The following is a 14131-nucleotide window of genomic DNA, read 5'->3' on the forward strand; positions in this document are numbered from 1 at the left end:
GGATACGGCGAGGCATATAGCATCCCGCGAATAAATTACACAATCATTGTAACTAATAGAAGGCACTAATTGAACGTATTCAGTAGTGGCGTCCAACACAAAATTTATTCTCGCCTTTTCTCGTTTTTCTCCCCTTCCCCTCCTCCCCCCTCTTTCTCTCTCTCTCTCTCAATGTTCGTCTTCTGACGAACATCGACGAGCAACAATCCGATATCATCATGCTGCAGAATCAATTGATCAGGCTTTTGCATCGAAGCCTTTTACGCATCCGTGATGTCAAAAGGGACGAAGAGGGGGAGGAGACACGATATCGAAGGTTGTGGGTACGAAGCTCCGCCAGTGGGCCCCAAAAATTTGGGTCACTGGTCCGACTGGGCACGTCATGGGAACCGCAGTCCATCCTTCCCTCCTCCCTCCTTTCGGTTTAGCCGCCACTCGTTTGAGTCATCGACGTGTCGGTCCATCATCTTCATTCCCGCTTCACCTCCGTTGCTTTTTCTCCGTACTATTAGTCGGCCGTAATCGCAAAATAATGTGTAAAATGGTACTTCATTACGGGAACATATCACCCGTCCTGATTTTTTTCTTCTTTTTTTTTTTTAATAGAACGTTATAAGCGGCGAGCTCTCTTTGGGATTTAATTCAACTTATCTCCGGCAATGTATCCTTCTGCCACTGCTATTATTATCTCCCATATAACGTCATCTTCTTCTAATTATTTTCATCTGCCTTACAGCCATATCTAATCATCAGCTTTGCATCTTCTTCACGGCTTGTTCTCTCAATTATATCCATCTCGCGTCATTTTCATAGCACTCTCCTTATTTGTTTTGCAGTTATTTTACGACGTTACGCGCTACTGTTAGCCGCTCCGGGAATCGATACTCCTGGTGCCTTATATGTTTGTTACGTGAATTAATCAACAGTACAGTTAGACGCATTGTGACCATACCTCTGTTTACGATTCGCGTGTACGATCACAAGAGCCTCTCGGGCTCATTGTCGGGCAGAAATAAAAGATCCCTGTCTCTCTCTCTCTCTCTCTCTCTCTCTCTCTCTCTCTCTCTCTCTCTCTCTCTCTCTTTCTCTCTTTCTGTCTCCTCTCGTCTCTCTTTCTCTCTCTCTCTCTCTCTCAGCATCTTCTCCTCTCTGAATCTACGCTTCTCCTTGTTCCACATCAAAGAGACAACATCGCACGACGGACCGTATAACCTTCGGGACCGTAAACCCGTTATATCATTATATTCAACAATAATCCGCGGTCCATATACCGAGCGCAAACATTGGGACAAACCGCCACGCAAACTGTCCCAGATCCCTTTTCAACGTCGTCCTTTGTTAGAGTGCCCGTCGGTATAATTTCGGCCCGTTGTCTGCACGGTGTGTGACACTCGCATCCAAAGTCCGGAAGCTGACGACCACCGATGATGACTATCCGAAAATAAGTCCCCCTGCTCTCTCTCTCTCTCCCCCCGAACGCCCCTGGTGATTATTCCATAAGCCAGCGATAACGTCGGCAGTGGCGCGTGTGCAACTTGACCGAACACCGTGACGCCGCGAATTCATCCCGAATTTAATTGCGAGACGCGTCCGGCGGAGATCGAAGCCGTTCGAGCGGCGTAAAATTCCGCGGAAATAACGTATTTACGATGTCGGGCGATCAAGTATCCCACGAGAGACCGCATTGCATGCGCACCCGGATCTTCATACCTCTTTTACCTTTATTCCCGCCTATAAACGTAACGGTAAATTGAAAAAAAATCAATTGTCCATATTCCGCGCGCAGTTTTCACGTAAAGATCCTCCGCGCCATTATAACGTCACGTCCTCGAATCTCAGAAATGCACGTTTATGCATTTATCGCTGTTCTCTCCTATCAAACTATCTTTCCAACCGGGATTTCTGTCGTCGCGAAAAAATCTTTTAGTATCTGTACAACATTGTAAATGTTTTTAATGAAGCGCCACTGCCGAATTGATAATTATGGAATTGGCTGGTCGAGAGTCGGTTCAGAGAATGCCCGATAAGGTATATAGAGAGCGGAGGAATGATGCGGATAAGAAGGAAGGGGTATCGGCACGAGAGGAGAAAAATGACAAGATCGTGTTGCGGTAACAATCATTTAATTGAACATCAAGTTTTTCATAAATAATGCACATGTACAATGCATACGACTTTATACAAATTATGTTCCGTGATCAGCGAGCTACCGCGACGGAAGCAGCAGCGAGCGAGAATTCGAGGATCGAGTAGCGAGTGTGAGTCGCAACAAAGTGTGTTGCAGGCGAGTGTGTTCCGCGAACCCCGACGACTAACATCGAGAACCGTGAATGTCCCCTGCGCGATTGCGATTGTGAGAATTATTACCGTCGATCCGTCGAAAACTCGCGAAACCTCGTCAAACGTACGCACGTCCTTCGATTTAGTTATTACAGGAAAAAAAATATAGAGACCCGTACATAGATCCTCTTGTCGCAGGATCGGTGAGGGAAGTGCAATTAAGTACCTTGTCGTACAATATTTTACACACGGTGTGAGGTCGTAAGCTAAAAAAAAAAAGAGAGATACAAAGGAGTCGAGGAAAGAAGCTTAAATAAGAGCGGCTATCTTACAAGGTACGCGAAGTAGAGTATCCGGAAGGGAAGATAAATAAAAAGTGGGAGAAGGAGATGTTGAAGGGAGCGTAAAATAAAAGCGATATAAATAAAAGACAAAACTAGAATCTATTCCTTAGCGCTACATTCGGAGTTTAGGTACATCTTGAGCGCGAGCAGCACGCGCCCGACTGCGTCTTAACACAGGATTAATCAATTTCTTCGCTCTCTTTCTACCCCTAAATGACGCTCATTGACGTTCGAGAAGTTGTATCTTGATGTAACTCGTATTGAGAGAGTATCGTAGAATAGAAGAGAGAGAAGAAAATTGTTAGTCTCGTATATTTCTACTTGAATATTCGAGACGATCGAGAAACCGGGTAATGAGATTTTGTTTCCGGAACCAATAACATCAAGGAAATTTTTCTTTAATAATAAAATGTTCAACCTTATGTTACAAATTTTATTATCTTAGAAGTTCCTCGCAAGGTACAGGCGTCACGATGAACTGGATTGGTGTCACCCGTTGGATTACTTACCATTCGCCAAAGATCCAGGAGACCATTGTTCTTCGTACATAGCGAACGTACGAACGTAATGAAAATCAGTGTAGTAGAGTACAGCCGGTATAATAACACAGTAATCGAAATGTAATTAATAAAACGAAATTATTTTCGGATAAAAAAAAAACTAGCCGTCGTCGACGATCACGCCCATATATCTCTAGTTCTCAGTAACTCTCAAGAAAAATTATCACACAATAGAAAAATATTTCAAAAAAAAAGATAACAATTATAAAAAAATTTTGTTTGAAAATGTTTCTGTTTATCGTCAAATAAATAAATATTTATATATGAAACTCTTTTCGTATATACATACATGTACATAATGCGAGCGTATGTATGTATGTATATATTACATATAAAAATAAGTACTCGTAAAGTTTCGTAGGAGTCTAGATTGGAGCGGAATCGGGTTTAATCAAAAGAATAACTGACGGTACCGATGAAGTCATGCACCGATGCAACGACCATGAAAGAGATTCCCTAGTAAGTCATACTTGAAGCTTGTCAATATTGAAGACACTACTCTTCGCATTTATGCTTCAAGAATAACTCGGATATACACCGTTCAAGCATCAGGCGAGCAATCAAGCATCATATTCTGATCGTGGATCATAAAGCACTTAGTAGAGCTCAACCGTATTTTCAATGTAATAAAACTTGTACCTGCGGGGCAGTCTGATGCGATTTTAACGCGACGCACCGCTAGTGAGGCTCCGAGCTGATCGTCGAATAAGATTTAACGATAGAGAGCAAGAATTATCTTATTCTTTATTGTTATCTCTTTATCGCGATTCAGTAAACGCTCAAGCAGCTCATCGTTAAAATTCCATCAGACCACGTTTCGTAGACTATTGAAAATACAGAAAATACACTTTGCAACATTTATCCGGACTCTGATAATTAAAATCATTTGCTCACACAAATCACTACGCGATCGACACATTGCATTATAAGTACACAACGTACTTCAGAGTGTCATACGTCCAAATGTTCTTATTATGTATATTTATCTACCTTATTTAACTAGCTATCATATAGTCTACCTTCTATTCTATCAAATATGTCTGTTCGATCGCGGACTGAGAAAGATAATGAACGGTCTAATCCCTACCGATTCTTTTATGTATCTGCTGATGCTTAATAAGATGCGCCTTCTGCCTGAAAGCTTTGCTACACACGTCGCATCTGAACGGTTTCTCGCCCGTATGCGTGCGTAAGTGTACCTTAATATTGCTTTTGTTTAGGAAACCTCTTTGACAGATATGACACCGATGTATTGGCTTATCCTTACCGCTCATTAAACCCGATTCCGTTCCGTAGGATAACGCCGCGGCGCCGGCCGCGGGTCCCTTTTTGGAGCCCGTCGCGCCCCCGGAGCCTGGCGAGGATCGTGACCTCTTTCTAGGATGGGAGGGCGCGGCGAAGGACGAATGCAGGATATCGTCGGGACTGCAGGAAGTGGACACTCGATTGGGCGGGCTGAGCGGCGGGTACGGGCTCGTCGACGACGGGGTCTCGCCGCACGACGCGTTCTGAAGACTCGCGGCGTTACCGGCCTGCAATCTCGCCTGCAGCAAGGGTGCGTAATCCATTTTCTGCGTAAGCAAGCTTTGCAACGCGGAACCGTGCTGCTGAGTCTGCGTCGACGGGGTCGTTGTCACGTAGATCTGGTGAGACGCGAACGTACTGGGCGAGGTGGTCTCCTGGGTCTTAGGCGAACAATCCGTTATCCAATCGGCGATATCTATCCAATCCCTCGAGGCGTCTGTATCCTGCTCGGAACTGGGGCCGTTTCCGTTGCCCGGCACCGTTGTGTCCGCAATCGCCGAACCGATTATCTGCGCGATGTCCTCCATGTCCTCGTAGATGATCGGTACCTGCGTCGATTGCGGCAGCTGCTGCTGCTGTTGCTGATTGTGAGGATGGTGATGCTGCGGCTGCTGGTGATTCTGCTGCTGCTGCTGCTGCTGCTGCTGTTGCTTCTGGCTTGCCTGCGGGCATGGTGTGCTGGAAGACACTACGGGCGACTCGAAGAATTCCTGGTTGGAGGAGGGTGTAGGCGAAGCGGACCCCACCTCGATCGTTGATCTCTGCCCGGACGAGGCTATCGTGTGATAGTGATGACCAGGGATACCGTTGATTTGGAGGTGTCCCGTATAGTTGGTGAAGGGCGGAAGCGGAAGCAGCTTCACGTCCGACAGCGACTGTTCAGCGACCGTCGTACCCAAGATCGAGTCCCAGTTGTCTTGAAATCCGACGGCAGTTTGCTTCGCGTCCGGCACTCCTCCCTCCAGGAATTCTGGACCGTTTGTCCAGGGTAAGAGCAGACTGTCGATCTCGCCGGGCGAACTACCCACCACAATCCCGGAGCCCTGGCTGCTGTGCGGCGGCTCGACGCCGGACGAGGTCAAGTGCGGCGGCGCCGCCGGCGGGCCCGACTGCGTCTCGTATTTCATCTCCGTTACGATGTCCGATGTTGGCGAAATGGTGTCCAGGTAATGCGGCAGGGCCGCGTGCCTCACCAGCGATACGTCGCCGGTGCTTCTTCCCGCGCAGAAGGATTGCTGCTTGAAATTGCTACGATTATTACGAGTAGCGAGGGTGCCAGCCACGTTCGTGTCTATCACGGGCTGTTCCTTCAGCACCGGGCCCGTCTCCTCGAATATACCCGCGTTGTTGAGCCTGTAACTTGGTACCACGGGCTGCAGCTTATGTTGTTCCTCCCGCGCCGCTGGTACCGTCCTCAGGAAATAATCCTTCAGGAAACTGTTCCTATCCACGCAGGCGTTGTCGCCGCTGTTGGCGCTCGGCAGGATCTTCAGCGTGGCGTTCGACGTGGGGTTGTACGCCGCGGACGGATTGAATCGGGACAACGAGGACGATCCGCCACACGACTGCTGTCGCTCTTCCTGGGGGCGCACGCCGTGAAACTCCGTCTTGTTCCTGAAGCTTAGAGACGGCAGCTGCCCGTTGTACAGGTTAGCGGTGGCCGACGCCGCGCTGGTAGCGGCGATGCTACGCGTATTCGTCGACGTGGGCGACGTCGTGAATCGAGTTGCGAACAGCCCGGAGACGAAATCCCTGCGCTCCTCCGGGGGCGCGTAGCCGACTACCTGGGTCCTCCGCGCGCTGCCTGTCCGCGCGACCGTCAACGACGACGTTACAACGGGGTTCGGCGGGGTGTCTGTCAGGGATTCTGGTGACGATGGAAGATTGTGGCAGCCGGATGAATTTGGAAAGCTGTACTCCCTCGCATCGACGTTACCGAACGACTGCCACGTCGGGCGAACTGCCCACCACAAATTTTGACAACCCTGAACGTTACCGTCGCGGTTGAGTGATTGTTGGCGTGCGATTTTTTTACACGGAGACCCGTAAAAGTGGAAATCACCGTTGCTGAACTGCGATGCCTGCTGGTACTCAGAATACTCCGGAGTCGGGGGCAACTCCGGAGTCGGGGGCAACCACGGACGGAAATTCGCTGTTTTGTCGGAACTGCAACCAGCAGCGAGGCTGTGGCACCCTGTAACACAGGAAGGACATCGATTGGCAGTAGCAGACTATGAAGGTAAATCGAATAGGGATAGGCTGTAAAAAAAAACAACGTTCACATTACACCTCCACCCGACACCCATAGATATCTTCATTTTTTTATATTTCCTTAGGTCTAATTTTAGGTCTAATCCTTATTTTATTTTACCATTTACTAGAATATAAATCATGCTTATATTCTTGTATAGAAAACATATAATAACATAGATAATAGATAAATATATAGATGTAGATTTAAGTAGGTAGGTATTTTTATTTTATACAGATATATAAAATAAATTACTACTATTGCTACTTAAAAAAAATTTAAATTAAATTAAAAATTAAACTACTATTAAAAGGGCGAGAAAGTAAAAGATATTTCGCAAACAATATAAAGATATAACTCCAGGGGCGTTAACTAAAAAGAGAGAAAAAGGGGGTTAATTAAAAAGAGAGAAAAAGAATCTTGCACGGGGAATTCCGATGTCTCCTCGAGAGATGGATTCATGCTGACGGAGAGAGAAGAAGAAAATGAATAGGAGCAAATCCGTGAGGCAAGCGAGGCATGCCGTACGGCGTACGGCTTGATGGCATGCTTGTAGTGGACGCTGGTACGGTGAATAGGTAGGTAGGTCTGGCCGATACGATCCGACGATCGCACTCGTACTCGTACTCGCTTACATGCACCCATACACGCGACCGCACGCGGATGCATCGTGTACATGGCCTCCTCAACACGCTCACGTATCGTGCCTACATATTCCATGCGTAAACAAGTGTCGATGCGTATATGTACACGTAGCGCGAGTGTATACGTGCCGGGTAGGCGCAGATCCCTCTCTTCAAGAAGAAAGACTTGCTCCGGCTAACTGGGTTAGTGGCACATTAGCCAGCCACGGCCGAGTACATTCAGTCGACCAAATTGCCGCGTTTAAAAATATATTTTTGTATAGCGTTGTACAAGAATGAACGATGCTCTCAGCGAGATAAAGGAAAATCTGGCAAAAAAAAGACTCAATGAGATATTTCATCTCGGGACGAGTATTAAGACTAATTGACATTTATCTCTCTGATTTTGATATCTGATATGTCCCATATTATGAAGCTTGTTTGTAATTACTAAATTATTAACACGAGAATAAATATATTACTAAAACACGAAAATTCGTCGGCCTAACTGGCAATAACTTTAATATTAATCACAACGACGTTTCGACCTCTGCTTTGGGTCCTTATCAAGTTATAAGTTATTTAGCAATGCTGGAACAACACAAATTGCCGGTATTACACAGAAATTAATAATTAATAAACAATGGTGCAAGTATAAATGCAAAACTTACATTGAATTGCGCGTCAGGTTTTGAATCTTATTATCATCGGTAAAACTATGCGGTCAGGAGGTATAACAGAACGAACATTAGAGACATGACCGTGCCGTGTAAAGCTCGGAGAACGAATGGTAAATACATCATAAACAAACGCAAACTACCGTGAATTATATAGAAGGTAAAGTCTAAAGCGAAGATATAATGATCGGTCATAGACTAATGGTAGATTTTCGGTGTCTTTTTGCGAGTTAATAGCATCTGTATGTTTTTTAATGAACAACATTTCCGAAATTTCCCGTTTTTTGAGGTTTTGCTCCCTATGTAAAATTTTTACATCTTGCCATTTAAAGTTGGCATTTGTGTTGTTCCAGCATTGCTAAATAACTTGTAACTTGATAAGGACCCAAAGCAGAGGTCGAAACGTCGTTGTGATTAATATTAAAATTATTGCCAGTTAGGCCGACGAATTTTCGTGTTTTATTAAATTAATATAATTTATAATATACTGAAGTGCGTGCACGTATGTATATGTACTACCTACACAAAAAATAAATTATTTTGAAAAAATTTAAAATATAGCAATGATAATACCTGACATATAAAATAATGCTATTAGAGACAATGTTATTAGATTAAAAATTAATAATAAAAATGACAAAGAATATATAAACATAATCTAGTTATTTTTAGTTTAATATGGGCAATTAAATTAAACATTGAATTTTTAAATTTGAGAGAGAAACGCTCTTCCCGTGTAACTCTTCCTTGCTCTTTGTACTACGCTATCTTATCTATATATTAATATTCTGGCGCTTGTTCATGTATGTGATATGTGTGTAATGTTACTTCTTCTGCAATAAAAAAATATTAAAAATAATAAAATAAATAATATATATAAATGATTTAAGAAATAATGCAAAATATAATAAAATAGTATAAAATAAATAATAAAATATCCGTCTTTCGGGAAGAGACGTTAACCGTTGGTCCAAAGGGTTAAGTGAGAGGAGAAGGGTAGTGATGGGTGAGAATTGTAACCCTACGGGGATCGATTAAAACTTCCATTTTTCATTTAGTAAAATATGATATAAAAGTATATGAAATAAATAATATAAAATAAGTTAAAGCAAATTGATCATTAAACTGGTCATTAATATGTTAAGTGTGAATTTATGAGTGCAAATGTTTGTGTACACCGCAAATGCATATCAAAAGAATATTATGCTAATTAATACTACACTAATAAATAGTGTATATAAAATAGTTCATTAATAAAATAATATACTAATAAAACCTTAGTAATATTAATTAATTATACTAACTAATTAATAATTAACTAATTATACTAACTAATTAAGAATATTAATTAATTATACTAATTATACTGATTAGTAGGACTACGCACATGATTTGTGAAACCAGGTAATAATCTCAAATCTTGGCCATTAAAAAATTTGCAATTTCGAAATTGATAGTGCTAAATAAAAAAAGATCACACATATTGAAGAACGTATCAGTATAAGACGATTGTGGAATATTACGAATTATACAATCCACACAATCAAAGATTTCTGTCATACCTAAATATGTGTAATTAATTTATGTCGTAGCATTTTTGCCACAGTTATATATAAAATTTCTCGCGTATAAAAATGTGCATAGTCCGATGATTAATGGTATATTTATATTATATTAATAAAAACTGAATATAATACGTGAATCGTTGATTCGTTCAGCGTTTTTGGTTTGCGGATTCGTGATGCTCGTACACTCATTCGTTACATCCTTGTTACATCCTGCTCTCGCATCGTTTACTGGTCTCATTATTTTTTGTTCAGCTAATTTCATGGCTTCTCTTGCTTTGACGATGCTGAGACGTTCCCTCATGTTCGTGCTGTTTCGTGGCTGTGCCAACTTCGTAATCTTCACTGGTCTTCCAAAGTAAGTAGATTTTGTCAGAACTAGTTTTGACTTAAAATATGCGATTTAAGTCTTGTTCATTTTTTTCACCAGTGTATTTTCATTGGCGATCTGTACATAAAGGATAATAGTGTTAATAAGAATTTCACTGCAAAAATCTGAAACATGAATATTCAGGCAAGCTGATAAGCACAAGTGTTAGTGCGAAGCAGTATTGATTGCATTCACAAATAAAGCATTATCAGTACAGTTATAGTCTTTCGCAATATTCATACATGTGTTAGTACTAATTTCCGATCTCTAAAGTCCCCTTCGGCCAAAAGTTAATTATATATTGATTGTACGAAAATACAATTTATAATTATCTGTTAACCGAAGAGGAGACTTACACAGGCAAACAAATTCTGATACAATTGTGAATGCTGTACCCTTTCGGTACGGAGAGTGACTATATTTACTGTCCACATGCTGCTCACTGCGGCCGAGCAACTTGAAATGTTAACTTGAAATGTTTCTGTTGATAGATTTTTTAAATGTTTTTGTTATTGAGTTTTATTAAATATAATAATTGAAGGCGTTAAACGTCGAGTGTTTAGCTCTTTCGGCTGAATCGCGTGTGTCAGTACTGATCGGCGCTTCGGCCACTGGAGGGCCGTTCGCGTCCCTCCGGTCGCTCCGTACCGGAAGGGTTAAGAAAGAAATATACAAATATATCGGTAAGAACGCATCCTGGAACAATTATACAATATTTGCGTCTACCACAATTCCATTTGTTAGATTTTTCTGCAGACAAGCAATTTAATTTCTCTCATTTAATTTTATTTGTTGCAAAAATGTTTCGTTTCAGAATTCGAACAGCATTGCGCAATGGTGCTGCACAATCATGTTATCAAAATTTTGCGATTACATCTTTTTACGACATCTCATGCATTATAATTTCCAAGACTGCAACACTACCGCAACGTAGTGCGTAAATTATGAAGTATATCTCATTCGATTTGGCATATTTACATTGTTACGAAGTTTATGCGTGATCATGTGACCATGCGACGAATGAGAAAGCAATCTGAGGCATTGAGAGAATTGAAGTGGCAAGAGTAAGACTGATGAACAGTAGAAAAGCAGAGGCTAAACAAAGCGGAGTTTAACTACATTTTTGTTGAGACATTAAGTAGTTTCATATGTAGGAATAAGTATCTCTATAAAAATAATACATATAATTTTAACTTCAGCTTTGAATTCATTGTGTACATACACATATATGTATATACGCAACTAGGTTTTATATACATTATCTTTACAACTTACAGAAAATTGTTATATTTTTATTCGTGACAGGATATTGTTATATTAGAAGAATTTATAACAATTTATAAGAAAATAAATTAATTTGTAAAGAAGCAGAAAAAGCTTATTTTAACTTATGTTAATTGCATAATTAATAAGCTTATTAGTTAACTTAATAAATTAGTTACAATTTATTGGTAGAGAGTAATAACTATCGAACGAAATGAATTGTGCATATATTATAATAGCATGTTTATGTGTTGATAACATTACAGTTAGACAAGCTATACCATTCATTATTAATAATATGTATGTATATTTAATCATAATCATTAATAATAATAATTAATTAATTGACACTCACCTGTATCAAAAGGTACGAGATATATCAAATTTAAACACATGTCTGCACCATTTTTTTGCATTAATTTTATATAGCACTGTAAAAATTTATTATTTTTTAAATCGACGCTGCGATTAATCACAATATTTATTATATATCTAATTAATAGCAAAAATTAATAAGTAAATTGGTAATGAAAGTTAATAATATATTAATAAGTATAGTAAAAAACGTTTAATCTCCAATTAAATCTAATTTATAAAAAAGTTAATGAACGAAGATAATGTCAGTATTATCAACTTTGATAAAAATCTATGCGTGAAAACTTATATCAAACTTTATATTATCATTCTCTTTATCAAGAACCCCCCCTCCTCTTCTCTCTTTATATTATCAAATCTCTTGCAAGTTTATACCTAATGCAAAATTCAAATTTCATCAATATTCAATTCGTAGCGGTTGAAATTAAAACGGAAAGTAGGATACTAATAAAATGTCCTGGAAGCAATCAAATACAATAGAAAACGATGAGCGCGGAATAGCAAATCGGAAGGAGAAATAATCGGAAGGGAAGAGTATTGTCGAAGATACAAATTTAAAATGCTATAAGCTGTTACGACGTAACAATGCGATCGAATTTTCAGATGCGTTTCCTGACTTGCTGTAAGTAAATAAAAAAAAGAAAAAAAAATAAATTTTACCGTACCGGATTCTCAATACCAGCCGCTGCTGTATGACAATTACGCACTTCCGAATCCACAGAAGCGGTAGATCCACCTGCCGCTATCTTCTGCCGAAATGAAAGATCCTTACTCACGCAAGAATAAGCGTCCTTCATATTGTTCGCATCCTGTTTGCTCGTATCCTTATCCTTAAACGTCCCTTTTTTCTTTTCCATTTCGATTGACATATCCGCGTAGCCGCGCGGTACACGTCATGAGAAACGTGCAAATCGGCTCCGCCTGTCGCTTCCTCGAGCATCCGTCGTCATCGTCGTCGTCATCGTCATCGTCATCGTCATCGTTATCCCCCTCTCGCGAAACTCCCCCCTCCCTCGCCCCTGTGCTATTCTACCTCTCCTCTCGTTCTGCCAGACCAGCTTCGAGTCCGTCCTTGTCGTCGGTTACACTCCGTCCTTGTCAATGGTAAACATTTCAGAATAAGTACTCCCTCCCTTTGCAACCTTCCCCCCCCCCTCACTTCGGAACTCGAGAAGCGAGTGGACAGAGGGGGTCCAGGGGGTCCTCTCTCGCCGAGTACCGTTATCCAACGGCGCGGACGCGCTCGACTCGTTCGCGCGGTGGGCCCGCGCGCGAGGATCGATCAGGCCCGCTTTTCAGTACCTACGACGATGCCTCCGTGGGCTACTTATCAATGGGATCACCGGGTATTCGTGCGATACGACAAATTCGGCCGTACCGATTTGTACCCGGTGTAGCCGGTGTTTGCGACCGACGGACGTGCCCGGGTTTATGGCGAATACGTTTCTTCCTGTTTAAATTTAAAACGTCGTTAAATCACGTTTATCACCAGACACTCGCCAAACACTCGCAAGGAGCTCTGGCCGAATTCTGTCTTATTTCTTACCGTGGATCAACATTCCATCGGCTGTCATCTTCGTATAACTCTGTCTACTTAATTATCTTTTTTATAATAGAATTGTCTAATAATTATTCATTATTATAATAATAATAACGATTATAAGTCTCTTAAAAAGAGCAAAAGCGTTATTATTAAATAAGTAATTTCCCAAAATGTGAAAATATGTATTTATCTTCCTCGATACAGATTTGATATGTCTGACCCGTAATGTCTATTTTCTACTGTTAGAATATCTTTTGTAAGTTCAAATAATCTTTTATCTCTAGAAGAACGTAATATCTTGTGTTTCATCCACTTCTTTCTATCGTTAGTAATTAAATTGTAAAAGGCAGAATCTATGCAACTTCGGATCAATATTTTATTGATAATTGCAATTTAACTTGGCGAAAGGCTTTCCAATTATAATGATATTCATCCCGTAATAATATACAGACGGATTTCTCATTTAAAAAACAAATTAATAAAAGAGATGAATATGTAAATAAATCAATAAATGAATTATTATTAGGCCAGCATTCCGCATATAACAGGAGATATTTTAGGAGAGTCATCCATTTATTGAAAATATATCTTTATAATCCCCATAAAAATTCTGAATAAATTTTTAAGCTCCTCCTCTCGCACGAGGAATTCCTAATCTCTTCCGGGAGGGGATTTCTTCCACCGCGGGAGGCAAAATCCCGGAACGAAATGTCCATCCATCGGCGCTATACAGTCTCACGCATGTGCACACGCATCTTGTTCGACGTGTGCGTGTCATATTGGTGCGTGAGTATACGCAAAGGGATACCCGTATCCCATCCGTCCGTTCGGGGGGTCGCCGCCGCCGCCGCCGCCGACGCTGACGCCGTTCGCGAATATCCGTGCCGTGACTACAGGCCGAAACCATACCCGCGCTCGCGCTCTCTCAGTGGGGCGGCCGAAGTAGGCCGGAGCACCGTTACAGCCGGCTGCACG

General features: G+C 41.4%; 1 protein-coding gene across 1 annotated transcript; it reads right to left on the minus strand.

Moving 5' to 3' along the window:
• Window positions 1-2106: 2106 nt before the first annotated feature.
• Ich (zinc finger protein ichor) lies at window positions 2107-12482 on the minus strand. The gene is made up of 2 exons (XM_071702530.1): window positions 12293-12482; window positions 2107-6683 (listed from the first exon to the last, which is right to left on the minus strand). Exons 1-2 carry the CDS (start codon window positions 12480-12482, stop codon window positions 4261-4263), a joined length of 2613 nt encoding a protein of 870 aa, XP_071558631.1. The 3' UTR covers window positions 2107-4260.
• Between the last annotated feature and the right edge of the window lie 1649 nt (window positions 12483-14131).

The sequence above is a fragment of the Temnothorax nylanderi genome, unplaced genomic scaffold, assembly GCF_030848795.1.
Source record: "Temnothorax nylanderi isolate EJ_2023f unplaced genomic scaffold, tnyl_v1.0 TNYL_tig0031_pilon, whole genome shotgun sequence".
Classification (NCBI taxonomy): Eukaryota; Metazoa; Arthropoda; class Insecta; order Hymenoptera; family Formicidae; genus Temnothorax; species Temnothorax nylanderi.